General features: G+C 38.0%; 1 protein-coding gene across 2 annotated transcripts in view; it reads right to left on the reverse strand.

Moving 5' to 3' along the window:
- The window catches only part of ankar (ankyrin and armadillo repeat containing), a 111468-nt gene that overhangs the window by 38303 nt on the left and 46031 nt on the right, over positions 1-27134 (reverse strand). For both annotated transcript variants that reach the window (XM_031893903.1, XM_031893904.1), the window contains exons 10-13: positions 24868-24972; positions 21779-22023; positions 12611-12779; positions 5966-6207 (exon numbers count right to left, since the gene is read on the reverse strand). In XM_031893903.1, the coding sequence (XP_031749763.1) occupies positions 5966-6207; positions 12611-12779; positions 21779-22023; positions 24868-24972 (761 nt within the window). The remainder of the gene's footprint in view (positions 1-5965; positions 6208-12610; positions 12780-21778; positions 22024-24867; positions 24973-27134) is intronic.

Here is a 27134-nt window from a genome sequence, read left to right on the forward strand (position 1 = left end):
TGAAGCGTATTTTCACGCGGCTTTTTCGTATGCTTGCGCAACTTTTTCGTACGCTTGCACACAAAAATCGGATCGGTTTTGCCGCTGTTTACAATCGTTCGGTACGAAAATTTTGCAGTCTGTGACCACTGTGGTCTGTGGTCACTTCACCTGCCCAGTCTGTGTCTACATAACCTGTTAAGTTTGTCATTTCAGCTTCTTATATTAGTACCTTTCAGATATTTTATGATGTGCTTTACTGCATTCCCAGGGCCAGAACTAAAGGGAAGGCAGAGTAGGCACCTGCCTAGGGCACAACAGAGTAGGGGGTGCAAGGCACATTCCTCCTCAGCTCTCTGCCTACCCCTAGCTCCAGCCAGCAATGCAATGTGCTCCCCACGCATCACATCACCCCCACCACTCATCAGCCCCCCTTCTTTCTGCTCCTCACCTCACTGCAGGGAAGGGGCGGGGATGTGCCTTGGGTGCTGATCAACAATCTCTCATCGTTCTCACCTTTCTAGCATTCAATTCCCATAGGCATTTCCACTACCTTTGCTTCCTCCATTCCAGAAAAGGTTATCAGTTCTCGAATTTTATTTTTCTGATTATGTAACAAACTTCTATAATCATCTCTTTCAATTTGCATTCCAAGGTAATAAGTGACATTTCCCAAATCATTCATTTCAAAGTTTGCATTTAGTCTTTGAACAATGTCATTGCTATCCCCTTCTGCTCATAACAGACTAGCACATCATCTACTTAGATCAATACATATATGCAAATTTTGTTTACTTGCTTACTGTATAGGCATAGATTTGCCTTGTTTCTAGAAAATCCCCCATATAAAAGTACTTGATTTTTTTTTGTCATTCTAGGCTCTGGCTGCTTGTTTAAGCCCATATAGTCCCTTCTGAAGCTTACACACCCAATCTTACTTTCTGGATTCACAAAACCAGGTGTTTGTTTCATGTATAGATCTTTATTAATTGTACCATAAAGAAATGCAGTTTGCACATCTATGGTGCCTGATTCACTAAAGATTGATAACGCTTATTGCATACTTTTTTGCGTTAAAAAGCATGCGATAAATAAGTACCAATTCATCAACGTAATTTCGCATGCGTTATCACTCATATATGCGTTAAAAAGCGCATTATCGCAATGCGTTATTTTTATTGCATTGCAGTAATTATCATATAGAAATAATACTAACGCATGATTCACAAACACATATGAAGCATTAAACATGTAAAATGTGACGATAATTGCTGTGAAACGTAACGCCTCCCAGGAGTAGGCGTTACTGAACAAAATTGCAGCTGGTGATTGTCTGTGGTGACAAGATGGAGTTTACAGTTGGATTTTTTCAAGTATGTGATCTTCCTAGAGTGATGCATGCTTGTGTTTTCAGGGAAAGTAGTTTTCAGAAAGTAACTGCTACGTGCGTAATAGCGTGCGCTAATATCAAGTGCGGTGAAAAATACGCATGCGTTACAATATCGCTTAAAATCGCTCATTGCCAGATAAATAACGCCAAGAACATCGCTTCTTAATTCAGACAAGTGTCCTTTTAGTGAATTGATCGTTAACTTGCAAAAAATAAGATGTGATAATATTTTTAACACATGCTATAAATAGCACTTGTTTTATCGACCTCTAGTGAATCAGCCCCTATGTGTCTTACTTGTATATTTTTGCTGGCTGCTACATATGGTCCTCACAGTTTTATGTTTCACTACTAGAGCAAGTGTGTCATCATAGTCCTGACTGAATTTTTGTGAGTATCCTTTGGCAACTAATCTACCATTGTAACACTCAGCTTCTCCATTTGCATTTAACTGTACATATCCACTTACAACCCAATGTTTCATTTTTGTTCAGGGAATCAATTTCTTCTTCTGCTGAAATTTGCCATCTTTTGGCTTCACTCTTTGGTAGCTAACTGATCTCTTCTCAATATTTCTTGTGTTTAAGCTTTGTAAGGGAGTCTGGGAACTGGGATCCCTTTTGTGGTCCAGTTTGACATTCACAGTTTAATTTCTGGTTGTTGAGGGGTATTTCCATTTTCTTCCTGATAGATTGATCTGTTTTACCAAGTGGTTCTATTGCTCCTGTCACAGGCACTGTTGTATCTTAAGAGGCTGTAGGTATCATGGTTGTTTATAAGGATGACTCATCAAAATATACACTGTTTACCGCCAATTTGCAGATATTAGGATGTAGAACTCTGTAAGCTTAACTCACTGTATCCAACCAATACACTTTCTGTAGTTCTGTCTTCTGGTTTGTAGCATTTTTCACTTGGAATGTGTGCATATACCTTGCAAACTGAATGTTCTCAAGTGACTTACACTAAGTTTCTTAGCATTTCACAGCTTTTAAAGTGTAGCTGCTAATGATTTTTATGGTAGGCAGTTTTGTAGGGATGTTGCTGTGGTTACTGCTTCTCCCCATAATTTGTTTGGGAGGTTGACATCCTTCAGCATACACCTTGTCATCTTTACAAGTGTGAATTCTTTTTTTCAGCTACACCATTCTATTCTGGAGTGTATGGAGCACTTGTTTGATGATTGTTCCTTTAGATATGCTTTGGCTTCTCTGCTTGTGTACTCCTCTCCATTGCCAGATCGCAGTGTTACAGATTTGCACTTGAACTTGTTAGAAGATTCTGCTATATATTCCTTGAGTTTATCTAGTTTTTCACTTTTGTGCTTATATATGTGCTTAGATATAATTTTGTGTATCTTAAGTAATCAACTATTAAAGGTCCAAATATACTTGTTTCCAGCAGGGGTCTGTATGGATCAACTCTAAGGGGGGACTTGACCTGCTCTGACTTACTTTAGGTAGTGCTAACCTTGTTGCCTACAGCAGATGCATTTTATGATTATATTGCATGGTAATATATCCATATCAGAAGTCATTTTTGTTTATCAGTTCATATATTGGATATATTTGGATTTTTCTAAAGCATTTGATACAGTACCACACAGAAAGTTAATGATAAAATTGAGAAATATTGGCCTGGAAGATTATAATTGTACTTGGATATAGAGCTGGCTGAAGGATAGATTACAAAGAGTGGTGGTATATGGAACATTTTCTAATTGGGCCAATGTTGTTAGTGGAGTACCGCAGGGGGTCTGTTTTTGGGCCTATGCTATGAGGGGTGGCCTCTGGGGGTCTTACAATACATAATACACCATCTGGGGGCTCTGTTTGCAGAACCTGAGTTGGCAGGAGAGGACACTGAGGTTCATATTTGGGATGATTTGCCTTTGCATGAAAGAAATGGTGCGAGATAAATAAGGCAAATTGCAGCATTTTTAGGCTATTTTCAGAAATGCCATCAAAACTGCTAACTTAAGGAAAACTTTGCCGTTTGGTAGTTTTGGGTAGACAGAAATATTTACCCATTTTAGATTTGGCCGAATGTGTACTTTCCAAAAATATAACATTTTCAGGGGTCAACCTATCTTTTGAAGCTTTTACAACATATAAATCTGGCCATGTGTTTATGAATTAGGTAAATGTAAGCCATGGAAGTAGTATGCAAAAGGTATATTTTGGGGTCTCTAAGTGGCATGTATTTTGATAAACTTATGTACATTGGACATTAAACTGTTCAGTAAACCTCTGGCATTCACATTTAGGGTGTTTTATATGGTTACATAATGACCTATAGGAGATAAGATGCTGCAAAAAAGTCTCAAGGTGACTTTCACAAATGTCATCAAAATTGCTAAGTATAGGAAAACTTTGTGGCTTGGTACTTTAGAGTAGAAAGACCAGTGTACCAAGTTTGGATTCAGGGGAATGTGTACTTTCCAAAAATATATGGCTTTCTGGGGTGAATGTACTTTTTTGTAGCTTGACCCCACATAGAATGATGTAAATGTGCTGATTTTGCAGGAGCTGAAATGACATACTTAGGTAAACCTATATACATGGGCAGGCATCTAACTGTTCAGTGTACCCCTGGAATTCATATTTAGAGTGTTTTATCTTGGTACCTAATGCTATGTGGGAAATAAGATGCTGCAAATTGAAAGCTCTGTGATGATTTTTATGAAATTTCATTAAAATTGGCAACTTTAGGAAAGCTTTGTGGTTTTATACTTTGGAGTAGACATATTTATCCATTTTGGATTTGGGTAAATGTGTACCTTCCAAAAATATATGGCATCTGGGATAACCGTATTTTTGGTAACTTTACCCGACGCATACAATTATGTAACTATATTGATTTTGCAGAAAATGAAATGACAGAAATGATGCATCATATGAGGTTATTTTCATTTTGGGGCCCCTACATGCCACATACTTGTATAAATATTAATATTTAGGGTGTTGCTGGAATTCATATTTAGGGTGATGTAGACTGAATACTTAGTAATTTTGAGTAGAAAGACAAGTTTTGCCTATTCTGGATTCATCAGAATCTGTTCTTTCCAAAAATGTATAGTTTTCTAGGGTAAAACTACTGTAAGTGGAATATTTGGCCTTGACATCTAAAGTATGCAGTTCGCTTTGGAAATTTGGTAGTGTACTGCTGGTAGTTTTAGAAATCTCCATAAAACTATGCATATTTGGTATTAGTGCATTCTGGAGACATTAGATTTCCAAATCAGTTGTATTTTAATGCATAATTTATGTTTCTTATTTATGTGTATATGTTATGAAAAAACTTATTTTTCCCTTTTTTTTAGACATTTAGGGGACAATTCACTAAAGGCTGATTTTTGCATTAAAAAGCATGCGGTAAATAAGTACCGATTCATCAAAGTCATTTCGCATGCGTTAATCCGCATATCGCATGTGCAAAAAAACGCATAATCGCTTTGTGTTATTTCTAACGCATTGCGTTAATTAGCGAATAGAAATACTACTAACACATGTTTCACAAAAAGCATATGAAGCGTTAAACGCGCAAAATATTGCATTAGTCTGTGTGAATTTTAACACCTACTTGGTGTGGTCTGTGAGCTTTTGGCAACACAACATGGAGTTTTCAGTCGGATTTTTTCCGGATTTATGTGATCATCCTAGAGTGATGCATCCTCCAGTTTTCAGGGAAATGGTAATTTTCAGAACAGTAGTTTTTAGAAAGTAATGGTTACGTGCGTAATATTGTGTGGTAAATATCGCACCCGGCGAAATATATTGCACGCTAGCTGGAAATAACGCACGTGGCGGGAAATAACGCAAGACAATCGCTCATCGCGAGTTAAATAACGCAAAGAACATCACTTCTTAATTATGACAAGTGTCCTTTTAGTGAATTGAGCGTTGTCGCAAAAAATAAGAAGTGATACCATTTTTAACGCATGCTATAAATAGCACTCGTTTTTTATCGAAGCTTAGTGAATCGACCCCTTAGAAACATATTTTAAATAGCTTAAGCTGTCCTGAAAAATATTATATATTGTTTTCCCTGGTAAACTAAAAGTGTCCGTAGCAAAAGAACCTAAAGTGAAAGAGCACAAAATGTTCAAAAACAGTCTGGCAAGAAAAGTACTGCATGTGACCAAATCAGCTGGCAGTTAAAGGGTTAAATACTGCTGTGGGTATCATAACCAGCTAATGTCATAAATGTACAGCTCTATTTTTGACACTTTTTTTATTAGTGAAAATTATATATAGTACATAAACATATTGCACGACTACATTTACTCTTTTTTGTCTAACATTTGCTACTTTTCTTGTAGTAGCTAAAGTCATTCTGCCAATTTACCAAGCTAACTGAATTTTAAGCACATTCCTTTTTCAGTGGTTAAACTTTTAACAGATACCCAGATAATATAGTTACTCATGCAGCTAAACAGAAAATAAATAGCATTAGGGCAAATTCTTGCTTAAAATGATCGTTGCTACATAAGGCAAAGGCAGAACTAATGCTACAGCATTAAATATAACTGTAACTTAATAATAAGTTTACCATTGTTTGACAAAAAAAAAATTCTAAAATGCATAACAAACTTACCTTTAGGAGCTTTGAGATATGTTTTGTCACAGATTTGGTGAGAAATTCTTTTTGAACTGCAGGGTTATGATCACAAAGTGCTTCTATCGTCATTGCAGCTTTTACTTGGATGTTAATGTTTCTTACACGGAGGATACTTATAAGAGACTCAATTACCCCTTCTTTAGTGACTGCATCTTGAATTGCCTTATTATCTCTGGCAAGTTCTGCAATTACATCTGTAGCGGCACTTACAAGAATATCTTAGATGGCAAAGAAAAATATGTTAGTTTAAATCACACAAAAAAGTTAAATCACAATGTTTTTACTGCATTTTCATTGCATCCAACATTTGTCCTGTACAACAAGTATTAGCTCCCTGTTTGGAAAGGAAAAGGGGGTCAAATAAGGCTGCGTTAAAACTCAGAACACCTTGAACATACATTTTAAGTGCAGAATACTGCCTGAGCTTGGTACCAATTGTATTTATTTTGCTTTGTTACAGAGATGCATTAACTCTTTTACTGCCAAGCACGTATCTCATACGTGCTGGCAGTAAAAGGGCTTAAACGCCAACGACGTGTCTCATCCGTCGTTGGCGTTTAAGCGCTGCTCTCTGCAGCGGCGGCATGTGCCGCCGCTGCAGAGAGCTTCTAACAATGACAGCCCCCCTGGGCAATGTGCCAGGGGGGCTGTCATGAGGGTCCAGCGATCGATCGATCACTCCAGGAAGCAGCAGACGCGATCGCATCGCGTCTGCTGCTTCCTGCTTCCTCCCTCTCCCCCAGCGCCGGCCCAACTGAGCAAGGAGCGATCGGGTCTTCAGGAACAGGTAAGGACTTTTTTTTTCCTTGCATTTACACACTTTTACACACTTAGACACACATTTACATACATTTATACACACTTACATACATTTACACACACTTACAGCACACATTTTAGCATTTTTTTATTTTTTTTTTGTTTTTTTGTTTTTTTTTCATTTTTCACACTTTTATACACTTATTTACACTCATATACACACTTACACACTATCACACAACTTTTACACATGTACACACATGTATACACAAACACTTTGTTTTTTTTTTTTTGTTTTGCTTTTTTGTTTTTTTTTTTTTCATTTTTCCACTTTGTTTTTATTTTCTTTTACCTAAAAACTGGTTATTTTGACAGCGTAACTATTGGATCAGATATTCTGGCCACTAATTACACTGTCATGTAACTTATTTTGTTGTTTCACTGATTTGCACAATTTTTGTGGTTTTATCACATTTTATCCCTCTATAAGTCTTCCTGATCTGTTTTTAGCGTAGCTTTGGCAGGTGTAACTTTGGTGTACAAAAATAACTTTACCTATTTTGAATTCATCAGAATGTGTACTTTCCAAAAATATATGGTTTTCTGGGGGTCACTGCATAGTTAGGGGGGTTACTGCACATAATACACTGACAGGGGGCTCTGTGTGCAAAAGCTGAGCTGGCAGGCGAGAAATCCTTATGCGCTATTTTCATTTTGGGTTCAGTACATACCGCAGACTTTGGTATATCTATGCATATTGGGCATCAAACTGTTCAGTAGGCCTCTGGTGTTCCTATTTGGGGTGACTTGCCTTTGTACGCAAGAAATTGTGTGAGATAAATGCGGCAAATTGCAACATTTTTAGGCGATTTTCTGAAATGTCATAAAAACCAATAACTTTAGGAAAGCTCTGCAGATTGGTACTTTGGTGTAGAAAGGACTCTTTACCCTTGTTGGATTTGTCAGAATGTGTACTTTCCAAAAATATATGGTTTTGTGGGGGTCACTGTATAGTTAGGGGAAGTTTTGGCACATAATACACTGACAGGGGGCTCTGTGTGCAAAAGCTGAGCTGGCAGGCGAGAAATCCTTATGCGCTATTTTCATTTTGGGTTCAGTACATACCGCAGACTTTGGTATATCTATGCATATTGGGCATCAAACTGTTCAGTAGGCCTCTGGTGTTCCTTTTTGGGGTGATTTGTTTTTATCTGATCTTTATCAAGAAATTGTGAGAGATAAATGCGGCAAATTGCAACATTTTTATGCGATTTTCGAAATGTCATATAAATCTGCAAACTTAGGAAAGCTTTACAGCTTGGTAGTTTGTAGCAAGAAGAAATATTTACCCATTATAGATTCGGGGGGATGTGTACTTTCCAAAAATATATGGCTTTCTGGGGTGAATGTACTTTTTTTGTAGCATTATCCCACATAAAGGATGTAAATGTGTTGATTTTGCAGGAGCTGAAATGATAGATCATATGGGGGTATGTTCCCATTGGGGCCCCTACATGCCACATACTTAGGTAAACCTATACATATTGGGCATCAAACTGTTCAGTGGACCCCTGGCGTTCAAATTTAGGGTGTTTTATCTTGGTACCTAACACTATGTGGGAGATAAGATGCTGCAAAGTGGAAGCTTTGAGGGGATTTTTGGAAATGTCATCAAAATTGCTAACTTTAGAAAAGCTGTGCGGCTTGGTACTTTGGAGTAGAAAGACATGGGTACCCATTTTAGATTCGGGGGAATGTGTACTTTCCAAAAATATATGACTTTCTGGGGTGAGCGTACTTTTTTGTAGCTTTATCCCACATATAATGATGTAAATGTGTTGATTTTACAGGAGCTGAAATGACAGAAATGACAGTACATATGGGGTTATGTTCACATTGGGGCCCCTACATGCCACATACTTAGGTAAACCTATACATATTGGGCATCAAACTGTTCAGTGGACCCCTGGCGTTCAAATTCAGGGTGTTTTATCTTGGTACCTAATGCTATGTGGGAGATAAGATGCTTCAAAATGGAAGCTTTGAGGGGATTTTTGGAAATGTCATCAAAATTGCTAACTTTAGAAAAGCTGTGCGGCTTGGTACTTTGGAGTAGAAAGACATGGGTACCCATTTTAGATTCAGGGGAATGTGTACTTTCCAAAAATATATGACTTTCTGGGGTGAGCGTACTTTTTTGTAGCTTTATCCCACATATAATGATGTAAATGTGTTGATTTTACAGGAGCTGAAATGACAGAAATGACAGTATATATGGGGGTATGTTCACATTGGGGCCCCTACATGCCACATACTTAGGTAAACCTATACATATTGGGCATCAAACTGTTCAGTGGACCCCTGGCGTTCAAATTCAGGGTGTTTTATCTTGGTACCTAATGCTATGTGGGAGATAAGATGCTTCAAAATAGAAGCTTTGAGGGGATTTTTGGAAATGTCATCAAAATTGCTAACTTTAGAAAAGCTGTGCGGCTTGGTACTTTGGAGTAGAAAGACATGGGTACCCATTTTAGATTCGGGGGAATGTGTACTTTCCAAAAATATATGGCTTTCTGGGGTGAGCGTACTTTTTTGTAGCTTTATCTCACATATAATGATGTAAATGTGTTGATTTTGCAGGAGCTGAAATGACAGAAATGACAGTATATATGGGGGTATGTTCACATTCGGGCCCCTACATGCCACATACTTGGGTAAACCTATACATATTGGGCATCAAACTGTTCAGTGGACCCCTGGTGTTCAAATTCAGGGTGTTTTATCTTGGTAGCTAATGCTATGTGGGAGATAAGATGCTGCAAAGTGGAAGCTTTGAGGGGATTTTTGGAAATGCCATCAAAATTGCTAACTTTAGAAAAGCTGTGCGGCTTGGTACTTTGGAGTAGAAAGACATGGGTACCCATTTTAGATTCGGGGGAATGTGTACTTTCCAAAAATATATGACTTTCGGAGGGGAGCGTACTTTTTTGTAGCTTTATCTCACATATAATGATGTAAATGTGTTGCTTTTGCAGGAGCTGAAATGACAGAAATGACAGTACATATGGGGGTATGTTCCCATTGGGGCCCCTACATGCCACATACTTAGGTAAACCTATACATATTGGGCATCAAACTGTTCAGTGGACCCCTGGCGTTCAAATTCAGGGTGTTTTATCTTGGTACCTAATGCTATGTGGGAGATAAGATGCTTCAAAGTGGAAGCTTTGAGGGGATTTTTGGAAATGTCATCAAAATTGCTAACTTTAGAAAAGCTGTGCGGCTTGGTACTTTGGAGTAGAAAGACATGGGTACCCATTTTAGATTCGGGGGAATGTGTACTTTCCAAAAATATATGACTTTCTGGGGTGAGCATACTTTTTACTAGCTTTATCCCACATATAATGATGTAAATGTGTTGATTTTGCAGAAGCTGAAATGACAGAAATGCCAGTTCATATGGGGTATGTTCACATTGGGGCCCCTACATGCCACATACTTAGGTAAACCTATACATATTGGGCATCAAACTGTTCAGTGGACCCCAGGCATTCATATTTAGGGTGTTTTATTTGGTTACTTTATGACCTGTAGGAGATAAGATACTATAGACTGGAAGCTTTGAAGCGATTTTTAAAAAAAATCACAAATTTTGATAAAAACCAATAACTTTAGGAAAGCATTGCGACTTGATAGTTTGGAGTAGACATTCTGTATTCCCCAGAATCTGTTCTTTCCAAAAATGTACAATTTTCTTCTGTTAGTGGAATTTTGGCCTTGAAATCCAAAGTATGCAGTTTTTTTGGAGCAGTGCTTTTGGAATTTGGTAATGTACTGCTGGGAGTTTTTGACCTATACAAGTGAGAAATCTCCATAAAACTATATATATTTGGTATTGGCACGTTCATGAGACATGGGACTTTCCAAATCAGTTGTATATTCGTGCATAAAATAATTTTTGTTTCTAGTATGTGTGATTATATTATGGAAAATTTGATTTTTTTTGCATTTTTAGACATTTAGAAGCCTATATCTTGTTACAGAATTGGAATTACACAAAAATTCTACCATATTTTGAAAGCTTAGGTTGTTCTGAAAAAAACGATATATTGTTTTCCTTGGTAAACTAAAAGTCCCCCGGAGGAAAGGCCCCTAAAGTGAAACAGTGCAAAATGTTCAAAAACTGTCTGGCAATACAAGTTCCGCTTTGACCTAAATGGCTGGCAGTAAAAGGGTTAAGCCCCATAGATTTTAGGAACTAGAATTTGCAAAATAAAATGCAATAACTCCAATGTAGCTTTTGGCCATTTAAATATAAGATGTAATTGTGGGTAAAATGTAAAATGTGTAATAAATATTTTGGTGTAGTTCTGCATATCACAAAATGTTAATATGTTAAAAAGGCTTGTTTATATCAGCAAGCACAGTCCCGCACGTTTCCCAGAAGTTGCCCGTAAAAACCCTTTCATTAAAGGTACTTGCATCAAAACGTGCTGTTGGCACTTCTGTATAGGTAAGCTTCCGAATTAGGAGCTGTTGTGCCTATTGATGCAGGAGAACCATGGAGCTACTGCCACCTCTTGATCAGGCAGTACCTCTAGGGGTTCTTTTTGCACAAGCACAATCAGGTGCAGACTTCACTCGCCTTCTGAACGCTGGAAATAAGGCCCAGGCTGATTTTGTGATGAAAAGTGTGCAGAATTGCATCAGTTTTGGCATATTGGACACAAAAGCGTCAGTTGCATTACCCCCTTGCAACTGCAATGAAGCTTGAATTATGGTAAAAAATGTTGCATTGTGGGGAAAAAAACATGATGATTAAAGGAGAAGGAAAGGCTAAGTCACTTGGGGGTGCCAAAATGTTAGGCACCCCCAAGTGACTTAGAACGCCTACCTTGTACCCCGGGCTGGTGCCCCTGTACGGAGGGAACAGCACCAGCCCGGGGTAGCTGCCGGCGCTTCCTCCTTCCTCCTCGCATGCGCCGGCCGGCGGATTTCGCCGGCAGCGCGCAAAGGAAGGAGGAAGCGGTGTCTACAGGTGCCCCGGGCTGGTGCTGTTCCCTCCGTACAGGGGCACCAGCCCGGGGTACAAGGTAGGCGCTCTAAGTCACTTGGGGGTGCCTAACATTTTGGCACCCCCAAGTGACTTAGCCTTTCCTTCTCCTTTAAGCTTCAAATTGCAAATTATGATCCCTAGAGTGTGGTTTGTCAGCAGAAAAATTGTATGCACAATTTACATTGTTATTTCTGTATGCACAATTTTTAAATAATTGTATGCATAAATAATTATATACATATATGTCTGGAATCTCCATAAAACATATTTGTTTTGCCTTATTTGAACATATACGTCCTTAAAATCATTGACTCTAATAATACCTAACATTAAGAAGGGGAATTTATTAACCTTTAGATTTTTGTGGTTTTATATATAAATAGCACTCATTTATAAAAAAAAAATCAGCATTAAAAAAGCATGAACGAAAAAAAATTCACAGAAAAAAATGCGAAAACCACAACTTATTTGTTTTGTCACACGAAAACCGCAACTTTTTGTATTGTCACACAAAAGCCAGCATTCAAGAAACACAACAACCTCTAAAATCCAGAAGGAAGATCTTCCATTTGTAAAAGGGACATCTGCCATTGACTTCTACATGATCTCAACAGGTTTAAGCTGGGGTATTTTTGTATTCAGAATTGTTGCGGTTTTTTTACATAATAAATTGCTACAAATTTGTATTCTTTTTTTCCCCCCAACAAAATTAGGCTTTTGGCAAAAAAAGCATTAGTAAATGCCCCCTAAATAATCAGTATAATCAGTATAATCAATACCATAAAATTAATAAAAGTAATTGTTACCTGATTTGGCAGTTAAAAACTCCACCAGGGATGGAATGGCTCCCAGGTCCCTGACAGCTTTTTGGTTAGCTGTGTTTTTAATACACAAGACTCTGATACAGTTAACTGCATTCACCAGCACATCTTCATACTTTTCATAAAGTAGATGAACTAATGGAGAAATTCCATCCTAAAAAAATATAAAAAATTAAATCTGTTAAGAAACAAGTGCTCTGCACTTGGGATGGGGAGGCAGACATAAAAGAGAGACATAAGAGACATACCTCTGCTTAGAAAGTAAAACACTGATGGGTAAAATTTTTGTTGAAATTACAGCACTTTCATCACTACTTCATTGTAAACAACCTTTACAAAAGTCTTCCTTTGGTCACTTATGTTTGAATTTTTTGATCTTTTAACTGTTTCATCGGAGCAAGACATACATTGGCCATATAGCAACAGATACTAAAATTTAATTACACAATTTCTAAAGCATTTATCACCTTTTAATATATTTGTGTAAGGCACCATGCTACAAATAACAGCAGAAGAAAAAAGTGTAGAAGGTGCAAGAAAAGGGGTTGGCCACTGGACCTGTTCATCACAATGAACCAAAAATTTAACCTACTCCTTTACATTACAGCAGTGATCATGAGTCTTGTTTTGACTCAATGCAAATTCCCAAGATCCAGCTCAAGCTATCCTCTTAGCAATTTGCTTCTGAAAAAAATTAGGGTAGCTTATATTATTGCTCTGTAACAGAAACTCTGGATCCTCCCTCAGAATTTCTCAGCATCTTTTGCCCATTTTCATACTCATTTCTCTCTTGCATCTAACTGTTTTCCTGTCAAGTCTTTTTAAACTCCAAAGCCACAGGGTATTTCATTGACAAATCCTTAGTGGAACTTTATGATCTATCACCAGTTTCCCTCAAAGTACCACTCTCTGCTTTTGCTGTGGATGGCAGAACAATTTCTCCAGGAATCCTGCTCTCCACTACCTCTTCAGTCCTCATGCGTGTTTTGAATGTGCGTGTTTTGAATGTGAGTGGTTTGAATGTTGAAAAACTTTGCTTGCTCATTATACAGTGCCTAAGATTCCAGTAATCTTGGTTCTTTCCTGGCTTCAGCAGCACAATCTGTCCACTGACTGAACAACCAGAGAACTCACTGCCTAAAGTCACATCACATTTACTAATTGCATTTCTGTGTTGCTGTCCCAAAAATGTATTATAATAGGTACAGTTCTTTTTATTGCAAAATTCCACCAATCTGGTGGGCTTTGTTAAAAATGAACGTCCCCTTTAAACCCAAACACACCTAACATGTGATCATGTTAATGAGTAGATTGTAGATTGATTGGCAGGGCTCTCTTCAACTCTTGTATCAGTTATTGTTTGCTTTATATGTTACTCTGTATGTAACCCTTATTCAGCATACATTTCATCAAGAATACAGGCTCACACAGGCAAAACTGTCTTTGCTAAAAGTTCTGCTTTGTTTGAGCACTGTAATGGTAAAGCTGAGCTCAGGAAAAAAAAACTGAAGCAGACAGATAGTGCTGAGTTTCTATGGGAACCAGAAATGCCATCTCTTCACTGGCTGCCAGACTGGAGGGTGTGATTAGTAATCTGAGCATGCCCACAAGCCAACAGCCAAAGCAAAGTCCCGAGGAAAAGAAAATCTAAGCGATAAAGGGGACACTGCAGCCTTACTATTAACCTCTGGACAACCAGTGAGGCAGGTATTCAAAGAGGCTGTTCACTGATTAAATTTTTGTGCATGGGGTTTACATATCCTTTAAATACCACTTATAACAACTGATCATTTCAATGTATAATTTTGTATACATACTGCTACTTTTGTATACTGCTTACTGTTAGATATAACAGTAAGAGAACATATAGAGCACCTAAACATATTGTAAACAATAGGGTTATGCAAAAGAGGAATTTTTAAATATACATATATGGGACTCAACATAAAAATACGTACAGTATATAAAATTAAACCTAAAAACATAAATATACCATATTAAAATCCTTACTCTATACCAGTGCTGTCCAACTTCTGTTGTACCGAGGGCCGCAATTTTTCCGACCTACGTGGTGGAGGGCCGATATTGGAAGCCAGTTTTGACCACTCCCCTTTTTGAAACCGCACCCACTTGAAACCACACCCATGTTATCACATGACCATACCCATATTAATGGTTGTAGTACAGCAAAAACCTGCCATACTCTGCCTGCCCTACCCTGCCTGTGTGTGCCATACTCTGCCTTCCCTACCCTGCCTGTGTGTGCCATACTCTGCCTTCCCTGCCCTGCCTGTGTGTGCCATACTCTGCCTTCCCTACCCTGCCTGTGTGCCATACTTTCACTATGTTTGCCATTCTTGGCTGGTTTGTGCCATACTTGGCCTGTGTGTGCCATACTCTGCCTGTGTGCCATACTCTGCCTGTGTGTGCCATACTCTGCCTGTGTGCCATACTCTGCCTGTGTGTGCCATACTCTGCCTGTGTGTGCCATACTCTGCTTGCCCTATGATGCCTGTGTGTATGGCACACACAGGCAGCCTACAGTGACACAATGCTGGCACTGCTCCTAAAGTCTGCACAATAACTATATATTAAAAAACTTTTTAATTGAAGTACCACCTCAGTATATGTTCTTTTTGTAGTGTGCAGGGATTAGTTGTGGGTTTCTACTGCTCCTGAAGTGTGAACAGGGGAACAATATGGGTGATTACAGCCTGAGCCTGAGGTGTGAACACTGCAGGGGTTGAGCAATGCAGAGATTAAAAGGTGTGAACAACACAGGGGATTACATATTTAAACAATACAGCCTGATTACAGCCTGAATCTGAGGTGAGAACCATGCAGGGGGGCAGTTAATCTCAGTACTGATACCATTTAAAGCTTACACAAGAGTAAACCATCAAAGCAGCCAGACAGGTGGGGGGCCACACAGAGGGGGTCGCGGGCCGCCAGCACTGCTCTATACTAAAAACTGTTTATCCTTTTGGAGGATTGTAATGTAATAAATAATTACTACTACTTATTGTCCTAGTTAATATAGATCCATATTGAATCTAAATTTCAAAATTTAGAAAAGCTCTTAACTCGATATTTGTATGTAAACCTTTTGGGTTTTTTCCTTGGCATGATTTAAAAATTTTGGATACACTGCGTGTTTCCAAACCTATACATATCTTTCCTACATGCTCATTTATCCTATCCTTTAATTATGTTGGGTTGAAAAACCCAACATACTGTTTTTCGACTGCTTATTCTTCCACTTCTTCTTCTTAGTGCCCCCCCCCCACATTTTCTAAACGCTACTCCTCCTACAGTTTTAGGGGTACAATACCCAAACTCTCCACACTTCTTCTCCCTATAGCGGAGCAGGTTGCTTGTGCTTTTCTAAGCGATCCCGCCCCCCATCTTTTTGTGGCACTGTTCTGAACATCCCAATTTTCCCATTGACTTTGACAAGGGGCCAAGAACAGCCAATCAAATTTCACCCATTGCCTTTTATGGAGAAATTGAAACTGCTGCCAATCTTCAGCTTTGAGGCTACACTCCCCAAACCTGAATCGCATAATCATGGGGTCAGCCTAAATGAAAATATGATGATTGTTGGATGCCCAAAAGTGAGCGGAGCTGTGAACAGCCAATCAGATTTTACCTACTGACTTGGCAGAAATTCAACCTGCTGCCATTCTCGCAGTAATAACACCAGGGTCCCCAAACTTTGCAGGGTTAGGCACCAGGCAACTGTGGTTTGAGGTTAGAAAAAAAGGGCGGGGCCTCCAACAGCCAATCAGATTTTACCTATTGACTTTCAATGGGGAAATTCAACCTGCTGCCATTCTCACAGTAACACCAGGGTCCCCAAACTTTTCACAGCTGGTCAATTTAGGTTTTAAAAGTGGGCGGAGCCACCAACAGCCAATCAGATTTCATCCATTTAATTTTATTGGTTTATATTTAAAATGCTGTCATTCTCACACTATTTGTCACTGGGTGACTTCGACTCAAGGTTAGAAAAAGTGGGTGGGGCCCCCAATCACAATTTACCTATTGACTTATTGGTTTAAATTTAAATTGTTGCCATTCTTTAACTATTAATCCAAAAGGGTCCCTAAACTTTGCAGAGTTAGTCACTGAGTAACTGCAGTTCCAGGTTAGAAAAAGTGGGCGGAGCCACCCACCGCCAATCAGGTGTCACTCGTTGACTTTCAGTGGGGGAAATTTAAATTGCTGCCATTCAGACACTATTAAAACCAGGGTCCCCAAACTTTGCACAGTGGTTTTTACTATATAACTGTAGTGCAAGGTTAGAAAAAGTTGGCAGAGCCAACAACAGATCAGATTTTATTTAGTGACTTCACGTTTTTTAACCCAACATAAAGTTTGTTTTCAAACTTCCCTTTCTAGTTGTCTGTTGGTCTTGTCTATGTATTGGAGGCCACACGGGCACTCCAAACAATAGATAACATCAACAGATTTATGCTCAATACATTGTTTTATAGTGTACTGTTTTGAGTTACACAGGAAACTGACATGCGTTACAAAGTTTACAGGGTGGGTGTACCATTACATGTCTCATTATGAATTTTTTTCACAATCTTTTTAGTAGTAGTTTTTCAGAAGGGTCTGTTTTAAATTTGTAGCTTTTCTATAAATTATTTTAGGTTTGTCAGGATTAAATGGTCTTACAATATTATCACCTTTTAAACCCCAACAACTTTTTTTGAATTTCACCTGCCTGTGAGGTGTAAGTCGTAACGAATGGGATACACTCATTTCCACTACATTCAGGTAGCGAATTTCTCTTTCTTCTTTAAAAAATAAGCCCTATCTACATTTTTAGCTTTATTATTTGATATCTGAATAATTCTAACTGAATAGCCTCTACTAATAAGACCATGAAAAAAATTGATAATCAGACATGCAATGGTGTTTTCCCCTATAAACTTTGTAAAGTGTGTAGGTTTGGGGGAGCAAAAAAAAAAAAAAGCAAAAAACAGGTTTTTACTTCCATGGTAAACTCAAAAACAATGCATTATAAAACAATGCATTAAATGGGTGATTTATCAACTTTCAAATTTTTTTTCACAATTCAAGTATTTTGCTCTATCCTCTAAGTGCAAAAAAAAACCCCAAAATGCGTAAAACTAGTCATCTAAAAGCTTGAAAGTTTATATAGAAGTCAATGGGACTTGTCCTAGGCAAAGCCTTATTTTTAATTGGAGGTCTTCATGTTTTTCCAGTTTTATTTGTGTTTGTAAACTCAAACATTCAAGTTATTTGAAGTTTTTTATTTAAACAAGTTTTCCTTACTGATAGTTAAGCAAGCATTCAAAATGCAAATTTATTTGAATTAGAAAAAAAATCTTCAATTCGCAAATTTAAAAAATGATGCATAAGCTGTCATGATACAGGTTCATAAGAGTTAATAAAGCAGGCCAAGGTATCCAAAAAATCATCCCCAAGTACCAGAAACAGATATTTAACAGGCCTCTGTTCACTAAGGTCTGGAACCAGCCATGAGTAAAGGTCTCACAACCTGGGATGCCCTGCTCTAAGCCCAGGCTGATAAAAGTCATTCCATGTGGGGGATTAAAGCCCACATAAGGGGGTCTGAGAGTTGTATATATGTATGTATGTATATCTTTATTTATAAAGCGCTACTTATGTACACAGCGCTGTACAGTAGAACAGGGGGTTATTCAAATACATAGTATAGATATACATAGATAAATAAAAAGTATAATAATAAATACAAATAAATACAAGGTACATGTGCAATAAGTTAAGAATCAAAGAGACATGGAGGTCCCTGCCCCGTAGAGCTTACAATCAGTTCACATCAGGACCCCTCATAGGTCGTGTGGAGGTCACACTATAACATAAACTCACACACATTTATCACCCTAGAACCCATACCTTTTATACCAGTAGTATAAAAAACTGGGTATAGGTTTAATTTGATATTTCAAACGAGTGCAAACATAACCAATAATTATAATATCATCTCTCTATTATGTGTCCCACAGTGGTCATGGCATAATATTCTTGGTCTAGTTCCTCCTCACAGGAAGTTATAAAAAAAGTTTTTGCTCTGTCCTGCTACACCACACCTCTTTGCATTCCTGCAGGTGGGGGGGGGGGGGTATGTCCAGTTACCTGAAGCCCTTGCAAATTGTGTTAAATAGTCGAATTGGATTTACTTTGGAGGACCAATTTCAATTGGAAGTTCATTACATTTGTTTCCCCTTGCCTTCAGGAACAGAAGGACTCAGTACACTTTTGGTACAGTATAGGACTTCTATGTTTTTTCCTTTTTTATTTTAAAACTGTTTGTAATTATTTAAATTTGATGCGCTAAGAGAACCTTAATAACTGTGTGCCTTAGCCCTCTGCATGCTATATGCTGATTAACCATTTGACTGCTGGTAGGAAGAGTGTGTGTGTCAGTTACATTAACCCTTTTAACACTACAGTCCTTGCTATCTCTCATCGCCAGTGTGAGAAGTATGAGAGTGGTGGCAGCAAGTTTTGTGTGAGTCTGTAGGTGTTGGCTGGTCTTCAGGGTGCTTGTGAGGCAGGGGCGCTGCTGCTATGGCAGCACCCCCAAAGTTATCAGGGGTGGCAAAAATCCACACCTGGTAACTTTAAGAGCCAAATTTCCATCTTTTAAAATGGAGATTCGGCTCTGCTAGTGCAAAGAGCGCCGCCTCAGGTGGCCCAAGAGCCACAAATGCCCCTGCTGTGATGCTAGTCTAACCCCTTTGCAAGGTGTGTGAGACTTAGCAAGTGATGCTCTAGACAGTCACGCCTAAAGTCACGTGTATCTGGAAGTGAAGTAGTCGCTGTTAGTTTACATCTGTTGATGTTGTCTATTGTTTGGAATGCCAGTGTGGTCTCCAATATATAGTAACCACAAATGCAATGGCACTCAGAGCTGCAATAGGGACAAGCCCTTAAGTTCAAACTTTATTGCGGTAGTGCAACGTTTCGGGGCAAAGTGACCCCTTTCTCAAGCAAATGGTTACTTTGGATTTTTGGAGGGTGCCGATCCCCCCAGCAGTGTGCACCGGGCGCATAATCTAAGTTGGAGAGCTAAGGGTGTGCGAGGAAGGTCTCTGGTTTGTCTCCAATATATAGGCCAACAGACAATTTAAGCATAAGATAAAAGAGCATGTGGGCAATATATGTAAAGGTTTGGAAACATTTTAAATTATGCCAAGAAAAAAAACAAATGGGTTAAAATATGCTATATGCTATATGTCCACTTACTGTTAGATGAAGATGTAGCATACAAAGACATTACTGTAATAAGAAAAGCTATCAAAAGAGGCAGGCACATGACATTTAATAGAAATGGAGTATAAAAGTCTAGAAAGAGGTGGACTGAGTAATAGGACAAGTGCTGTTACTAAAAAAGAAGAAAAACATAAATAAAAAAAAGTGAACAGAAAAGTTTAGGGAGTATAAGATAGTAAGAGAAGTGAAATCTCTTTTTTATTTTGAAAAAAAAAAAAAAATATGTAGACTATGAAAACCTGGAAAATATAGGTTGCTTAACAGAATCTCAGTGATAAATTTAAATGCCAGACTATTACTATTACTAATGGGAAAGGTGACATCACTGCATAAGAAATGACACTTTAATGAGTGAAAAAAATATGAACATTCTTTGCAAATACATACAAGGAGTTAAACTGCATAATATCTTCAGACAAATTGTTTGTACCTTAACCAAATACAGAAGGCTTTTCAAGAGTTCTCTCAAGAGCACAACCCCATATTCACATGGATAAAGGGGAATGCCATGGAAAGATTGATAGAACTGGCAGAGCTGCTCAGCACTGAGGAATGAAGATTCATCCCAGAACATTAGCAGTATCAAAAGCTGGGCAGTTAATGAATGCAAGTACTTCATGTTAATTAGCTAAATGTGTCTGTATGTGTAAACTTAATAACACCACACATAACATTTTGTACACAACCTATTAGGAGCGCTCCGCTTCGCTGAAAAAGTAAAGATGGTGGTGTCCATGGCCACAATATGTCATTGAGCCGCTTGTCATCATTGCACTTAGTGCTAAAATGTTCTTTTTAAATTGGTAAACTATTTGACACCTTACCAGTAGGTGTCACTGTATCTTTAGTTCATCATATCTGTAATCTGTAAATAGTTTAGGAGACCAACATCCCCTGTCTCTGGGGAAAGAATGGTTTCTTCCAGATTTCAATTAGCACATACTAACGCATGATTCACAAACACATATGAAGCGTTAAACACGTAAAATGTGGCGATAATTACCGTGAAACTTAACGCCTCCCAGGAGTAGGCGTCACTGAACAAAACTGCAGCTGGTGATTGTCTGTGGTGACAAGATGGAGTTTGCAGATGGAGTTTTCAAGTATGTGATCTTCCTAGAGTGATGCATGCTTGTGTTTTCAGGGAAATGGTAATTTTCAGAAAAGTAGTTTTCAGAAAGTAACTGCTACATGCGTAATAACGTGTGCTAATATCAAGTGCGGCGAATAATATTGCACGCGGCAGAAATTATCATGCATGCGTTAAAATATTGCTTAAAAATCGCTCACCGCCAGATAAATAATGCCAAAATCATCGCTTCTTAATTCAGACAAGTGTCCTTTTAGTGAATCGATGGTTAACATGCAAATAATAAGAAGTGATAATATTTTTAACGCATGCTATAAATAGCACTCGTTTTTTCGACCTTTAGTGAATCGGCCCCCAAGTGTTTTATGGACAACAAGCTAGAAATCTTGAGTAAAATTAAGCAAGTGAGGGAATACAGGGTTATGGGAGATAGCTCTTAGTACAAGTTGATCCAGGGACTGGTCCGATTGCCATCTTGGAGTCAGGAAGGATTTTTTTTCCCCTCTGCAGCAAATTAAAGATGCTTCAGATGGGTTTTTTTGCCTTCCTCTGGATCAACTAGCAGTTAGGCAGGTTACATATAGGCATTATGGTTGAACTTGATGGAGGTCTGTCATTTTTTAACCTAACTTTCTATGATACTATGTAAAATTAGCCATAAATTGCTCCTTGTGCCATTGCTCTTATGCTCCTCAAGTCCTAACACTTTAGCAGATATGCCTCTATCTACAGTTATTATTACAATACTAACCTTTGCAAATTATACTTACCATTTCTGCAATCACATTTTGATTACTGTCAATCTGTGCAATATCAGAGAGGAGAACTGAGCAACGTGACTGTAATTCAGGCTGTCGGGAGTGCAGCAAATGAACAAGAACTTGAATGGCGCCAGACTTTACAAGAGCCCTTGAAACAGGATTATTATTTGAAATGTTACTCAAAATGCCCAAAGCCAGGCATTTTAGAGGCACCTGGTCACTATGTAAAAGTTCAACAAGAGAGGGGATGGTACCTGTAATCAAAAGATTTTAAGTACAGTTAGTATAAAGATACCAAGGTGTGCTACATACAAAATGCAATGACATCTTTCTTACTCTAATTTTGAACCTTTTCTTATAGTTATGTTAAAAATATGTTATAGCAACATTCTGTTCATTTTCAGTTTATTAAAAAGTATGATTAAAATACAGGCATGTATTATTCATAGCAGGGTTTAAAATAGCATAAAGCATATGCAACAAAAAATTCATCCCTCCCAATGAGAGAGGGAGAGACCTGTTATTCAAATGAACCTGACCCCGTGTCAGGTGCAGCCACAGGTGGGTGGCTGGCAGGTAGGAGCCTATATGCTGTGTAATATGGATACAAAGGGTACTTCGCTTGTTGATAAGCAGGAAACATGTTGAGATGCTGAGACATGATTTATTATGAGGATTGAGCAAGAAGAAATACAAAAGACCATACAACAGGCCAGTGGTCAGAGGCAGGCGGCCAAAAATACAAGTCCATAAAGCAAGCAGGGGGTCTGGACTGGCTGCAAGCAAGAAGGGTCTGAAATAACAGGCAGTGGTCAGGGGCAGGTTAAAGACAGGGAGAAGTCAAATAAACAGGCCGAGGTCAAAACCGGGAGATCCAACAGGTCAGGAACAGGAGTCGAGGAACAGGGTATGGCGAATGGAACCAGGCAGGAACACGGGCAGGAGTCAGGCAGGAACACGGGCAGGAACCAGTTAGGAATCAGGCAGGTAAGGTCACTGGATCACAAAAAAGGCTTAATGATCAAGCAACCAGGGGTTGCTTGTAACAGGCTTATAAAGCCCGTTAATTGCCCTATTGCAACCACCTGGGCTTACTAATGGAGGAGGAGGTGAGCCTGAACAAAGAAGCGAAGAGGGTTTGAAAAAATGTTTAGGGCTGGATGTCCAAGGTCTCCAGTGGCTCACCGAGGTAATTAGAACCTGCCTAACATACAGTCCAGAGTTGGAGTACAGGCAGGTCCTGACACCCCAACCTCAGAGCTGACCAGAGGCCAGGTAGTAGAGAGGCAGGTACAGTATGACCACTGTAATAACTGGAATAACTGCATAAAATTTTTAGTGAATTATAGTTAGAGACTTTCATAACTATGTGATTATTCAATTCAGTAATTATTATTTTTATTACTATTATTATTATTATTATTATACTTTACTTCCTGCTTTCAATTCTCTAACCTCTTAGTTAGTCAGTGACTTTAGGGAAGGCCTATGGGACATAACTGTTTCAATTAGTTTGTGAGCACACAGGTCAGATTCAAATGCAAACTAACTGAACAGTTATGTCCCATATGCCCCCCCCAAATTACTGACTGCTAACAGTAATTTATAATTGCTAACAGTAATTTTACCCAGTTTCATTTTTACACTGAACAGTTCCTTTAAACAGAGCAGGGATTATTTGTCCATATATTGCAATATACTTCAAGCTGGCCAACTATGTCAAAGTCATTCCTGCTCTGGCTAGTCCTACACTCACTTAATAGATTTATTAAAAGTTCTACAGCTTCATTATACTACAGTCAGGTGATTCCAGTGGAGCCAATAAAAGCGCAACCTTTTGGGGGTTTTAACCCTGAAAGCAAGCAAGTTGCAGGTAAAACTCAGTCCCTTTGTAAAATGTATAATGAAGCTGTAGAATCAGATAAAAGTAAGTGTAGGACTGGCCTAAAAATGTACCCGATAAATTAAGTACATTTGAGCTTTTGTACCAGTCCAAGGCAACCACAGCCCTTTAGCAGAAAAGATCTGTGCCTCTAAAGATGTGAAAAAAATTTTGGGTTATGATTCAGCACAAAAAATTAAAAGTATACGGCTGTGGATTCCAGTCTTCCGTGAACCACCCCAACAGTATACAACATTTTTCGGGCTGAGCTCTCTCTCAAGTGTCACTTGAGAAAGGGCTCTGCCTGAAACATGTAGTATGCTAACACTGCCACTAAATTCACTGCAGTTTTCAAATGCTGCCTGGAGCTGTTTGATTCCTTTTTGCCTTTTGACCTCTAAAAATGCCCCCAGTTGCTCCCCATCTTCTTTTCTGTTGATTCACTGCACACGCTGTTACCTGTTCTTAGGGACTGATGCACAATACACTGTATATGTAGAATATAAATGTCACAATATCAGACTGCAGTATTGTGACCCCCTGTGACAAATATTCAAGCAGCCAATGAAGATGGCATTGCTGGTTCCCATAGCAATTCTAGCTGTCTGCGCTGTTTTTTTCTCCTAACCTCCTTCTCCTGAGCTCAGCTTAATCATTACAGTGCTTAAGCAAAGCAGAACTTCATATCAAAGACAGTCCTGCTTGTGTGAGCCTGCAATCTTGATTATATTTATGCTGAGTAAGGGTGTGCATGTATGCTGTTTGCATGTGTCATAGGAAAAATAGTCGCCGGGTGAATGCTGCCATTTGCTTTAGGAAAATGTGATGGTGCTGGCAAATGGAGGGGATGTATGCAGTAAAAATTATGCCATTTGGGTGGGGGAGACGTGCCCAAATGATATACACTGTAGGAAAATGTAGCCTTTATATGTCCTTGGTCCTGGTGAGGTAGAAATCTCATTTCTCATCCCTGTTTTTTGTTTGCCTATAAAATCCTTAATTACACCTGATGAGTGCAAAATATTTAAATTAAGGATGTATAAATAGTTCAGTTATCAGTGAAAGGGTTAATGAATGTGAGGGTGGATGGATGTGTCATTTTGAATGTGTTTTTGAATTACATTTTTTCAGTATTTTATTTTTAGAAAGTAGCATTTACCAGTAAACAGAACCAAACCTGGAAATAAACTCTGTAGGCTTCATTGGTTTTCTTTACCTGCTTTATAAATGTCCTCCCAGTAATTTCTATTTACAACACAGAGAACCTCCAAGCACCTCACAGCCATTTCCTTTCTATGCTGATCATCACATTTCAACAAACCTAAAGGATAATAAAAACATGACTTCAAAAACAAATAACTGAGGTACTGTACATTTAAATAACCATTATATTACGTTACACAGTTAATTGTGAGTGAAAAAAAGACAACTGTCAAATTCTCTTCAGCACATCCAAAACCCACATTTTGGAACCATTTTAGAACCATTTTGAATCTCTCGCTAATGTGGACATCTGTCTTGTTCCCTGTAACTATAAACACATTTTAACATATAAAAGACTAAGGGGCACATTTACTAAAATTAGTTTTTTCTGGCCTTGAAAGTTGTATGAACTCGACACGGTATAAATAAAAATTAAACACAAAATCCCGAAAATCCCAATTTTTTTGAGTTGAAAGCATTGTTAAAACTCGAAAAATTCAACATTAGTTTTCCATGAATCCTTTTAATTTTTCCCAAACAGGAATTGCTCCAGCAGCCATTTTAGAAGCATTGGCACTCATTCTTGGAAAACGATAATGTGTTATAATATATATATATATATATATATATATATATATATAAATATATATATATATATATATATATATATATATAATATATAATATAATATAACTTAATATATATATATATATAATAAGTTTTAGTTGAAACTGCGTAAAACTGAAAACAATGATGGGAATAACTTTCCCATGAAAAATATGAAATTGAAAACAATGAGGGGATTAAATTCTCCTTTGAAGCTGGGTGACATTGAAAACAATGAGGGGATTAAGTTCCCCTTTGAGGTACTCCACTAACAGTATTACTCCAACTATAATGTTTAATGTTATCACTACTCTTTGCAATCTATCTAGACGTGCAAATGTGTCTAAACCAATATTTCTCAATTTTATCAGTAACCTTCAGTGCTGTACTTAATTTAATGATTTATCATTATATACTGTATAGAAATTTACCATGCATTTACTGCATTAACAAGATCTGGATTTCTGCTCACCTCCTCATAGGATTTAATGTGCTTTTCAGATAGTGTCATTAAAACCATGTTGGGATGGCCTGGGATAGTCAAATTTCCAAAACCAAAATCTGAATGCAGTGCAATCACACTCTACTCAACATTTTGTGTCTCCTATTTTAGGTGCATTTACTGGGGAGGGGTGGTTTTAAAATTTCTTTAAAAAATTGCCTCAAAGTTTCCTCTTTCAAGCTTCTTATCTCCCACATAGAATTAGGTACCAAGCATTTTTGATCATTTTGTGCTCTTTCACTTCTGGTTTACAGTATATTAATTCAATATTTAGTTTATCTGTCCCATAATCTAAATATGTCCATCACCCCCAAAATTGACAGTACCACAGATGTACAGTATAGTCATTTTGACATTGCTAGCTATAGGTATATAAAACCCAGAGAATTATGCAAGAAGCTTGAAACCACTCCATAAGAAATAAGCATAATTAAGTTTGCACGACCAGAATACTAAAACAATCGTATTAGGGTTAATGTTTAAATTATTTTTTAGCAGACTTAAAGGGATTCTATCATGATTTTTATGGTGTACTTTTTATTTCTAAATTACACTGTTACCTGTTGCAAATAATTCAAACTACAACTTACATTTGTTGATTCAAAAATAAAAATGTATTTTTATTTTAGTAATGTTGGTGTGTAGGCAGCCATCTCAGTGCATTGTATCTGATTATTAACTTTCAGAAGGAGCCAGCACAACAGGATAGAATTGCTTTCACATAAACTATTGTTTCTCCTGCTCAAAGTCGCAATGTAGCTAAACAGAGTTTCTCCTGCTTGGGTGCTATTCTCATGTCTACGCGAAAAGTTGCGCATTTTTCGTAGCGTTAAGTTTTAACGCTACAAAAAATGCGCAACTTTTCGCGTAAGTTTTAACGCTACGAAAAATGCGCAACTTTTTACGCAACTTTCGTAATGGATACGAAAAACTCGCGTTTTTACGCAAAAATCGTATTGGTAACGAAAAATTCGTAAAGAATCCGAAAAAATCGCAAACATACGAAAAAGTCGCAAAATGTTCGTTTTCAAGTCGGAACTTTTCCAATTCGGGTCGGATTCGTGGGTTAGTAAATCAGCCCCTTAATAGTTGATAACATGAGAATTATGTTGACTGTTATTTGCATCAATTATTTTTGTAAATGAGAAAAATATCATTTGCATAATAATTTG

Source organism: Xenopus tropicalis, chromosome 9, assembly GCF_000004195.4.
Source record: "Xenopus tropicalis strain Nigerian chromosome 9, UCB_Xtro_10.0, whole genome shotgun sequence".
Taxonomy (NCBI): domain Eukaryota; kingdom Metazoa; phylum Chordata; class Amphibia; order Anura; family Pipidae; genus Xenopus; species Xenopus tropicalis.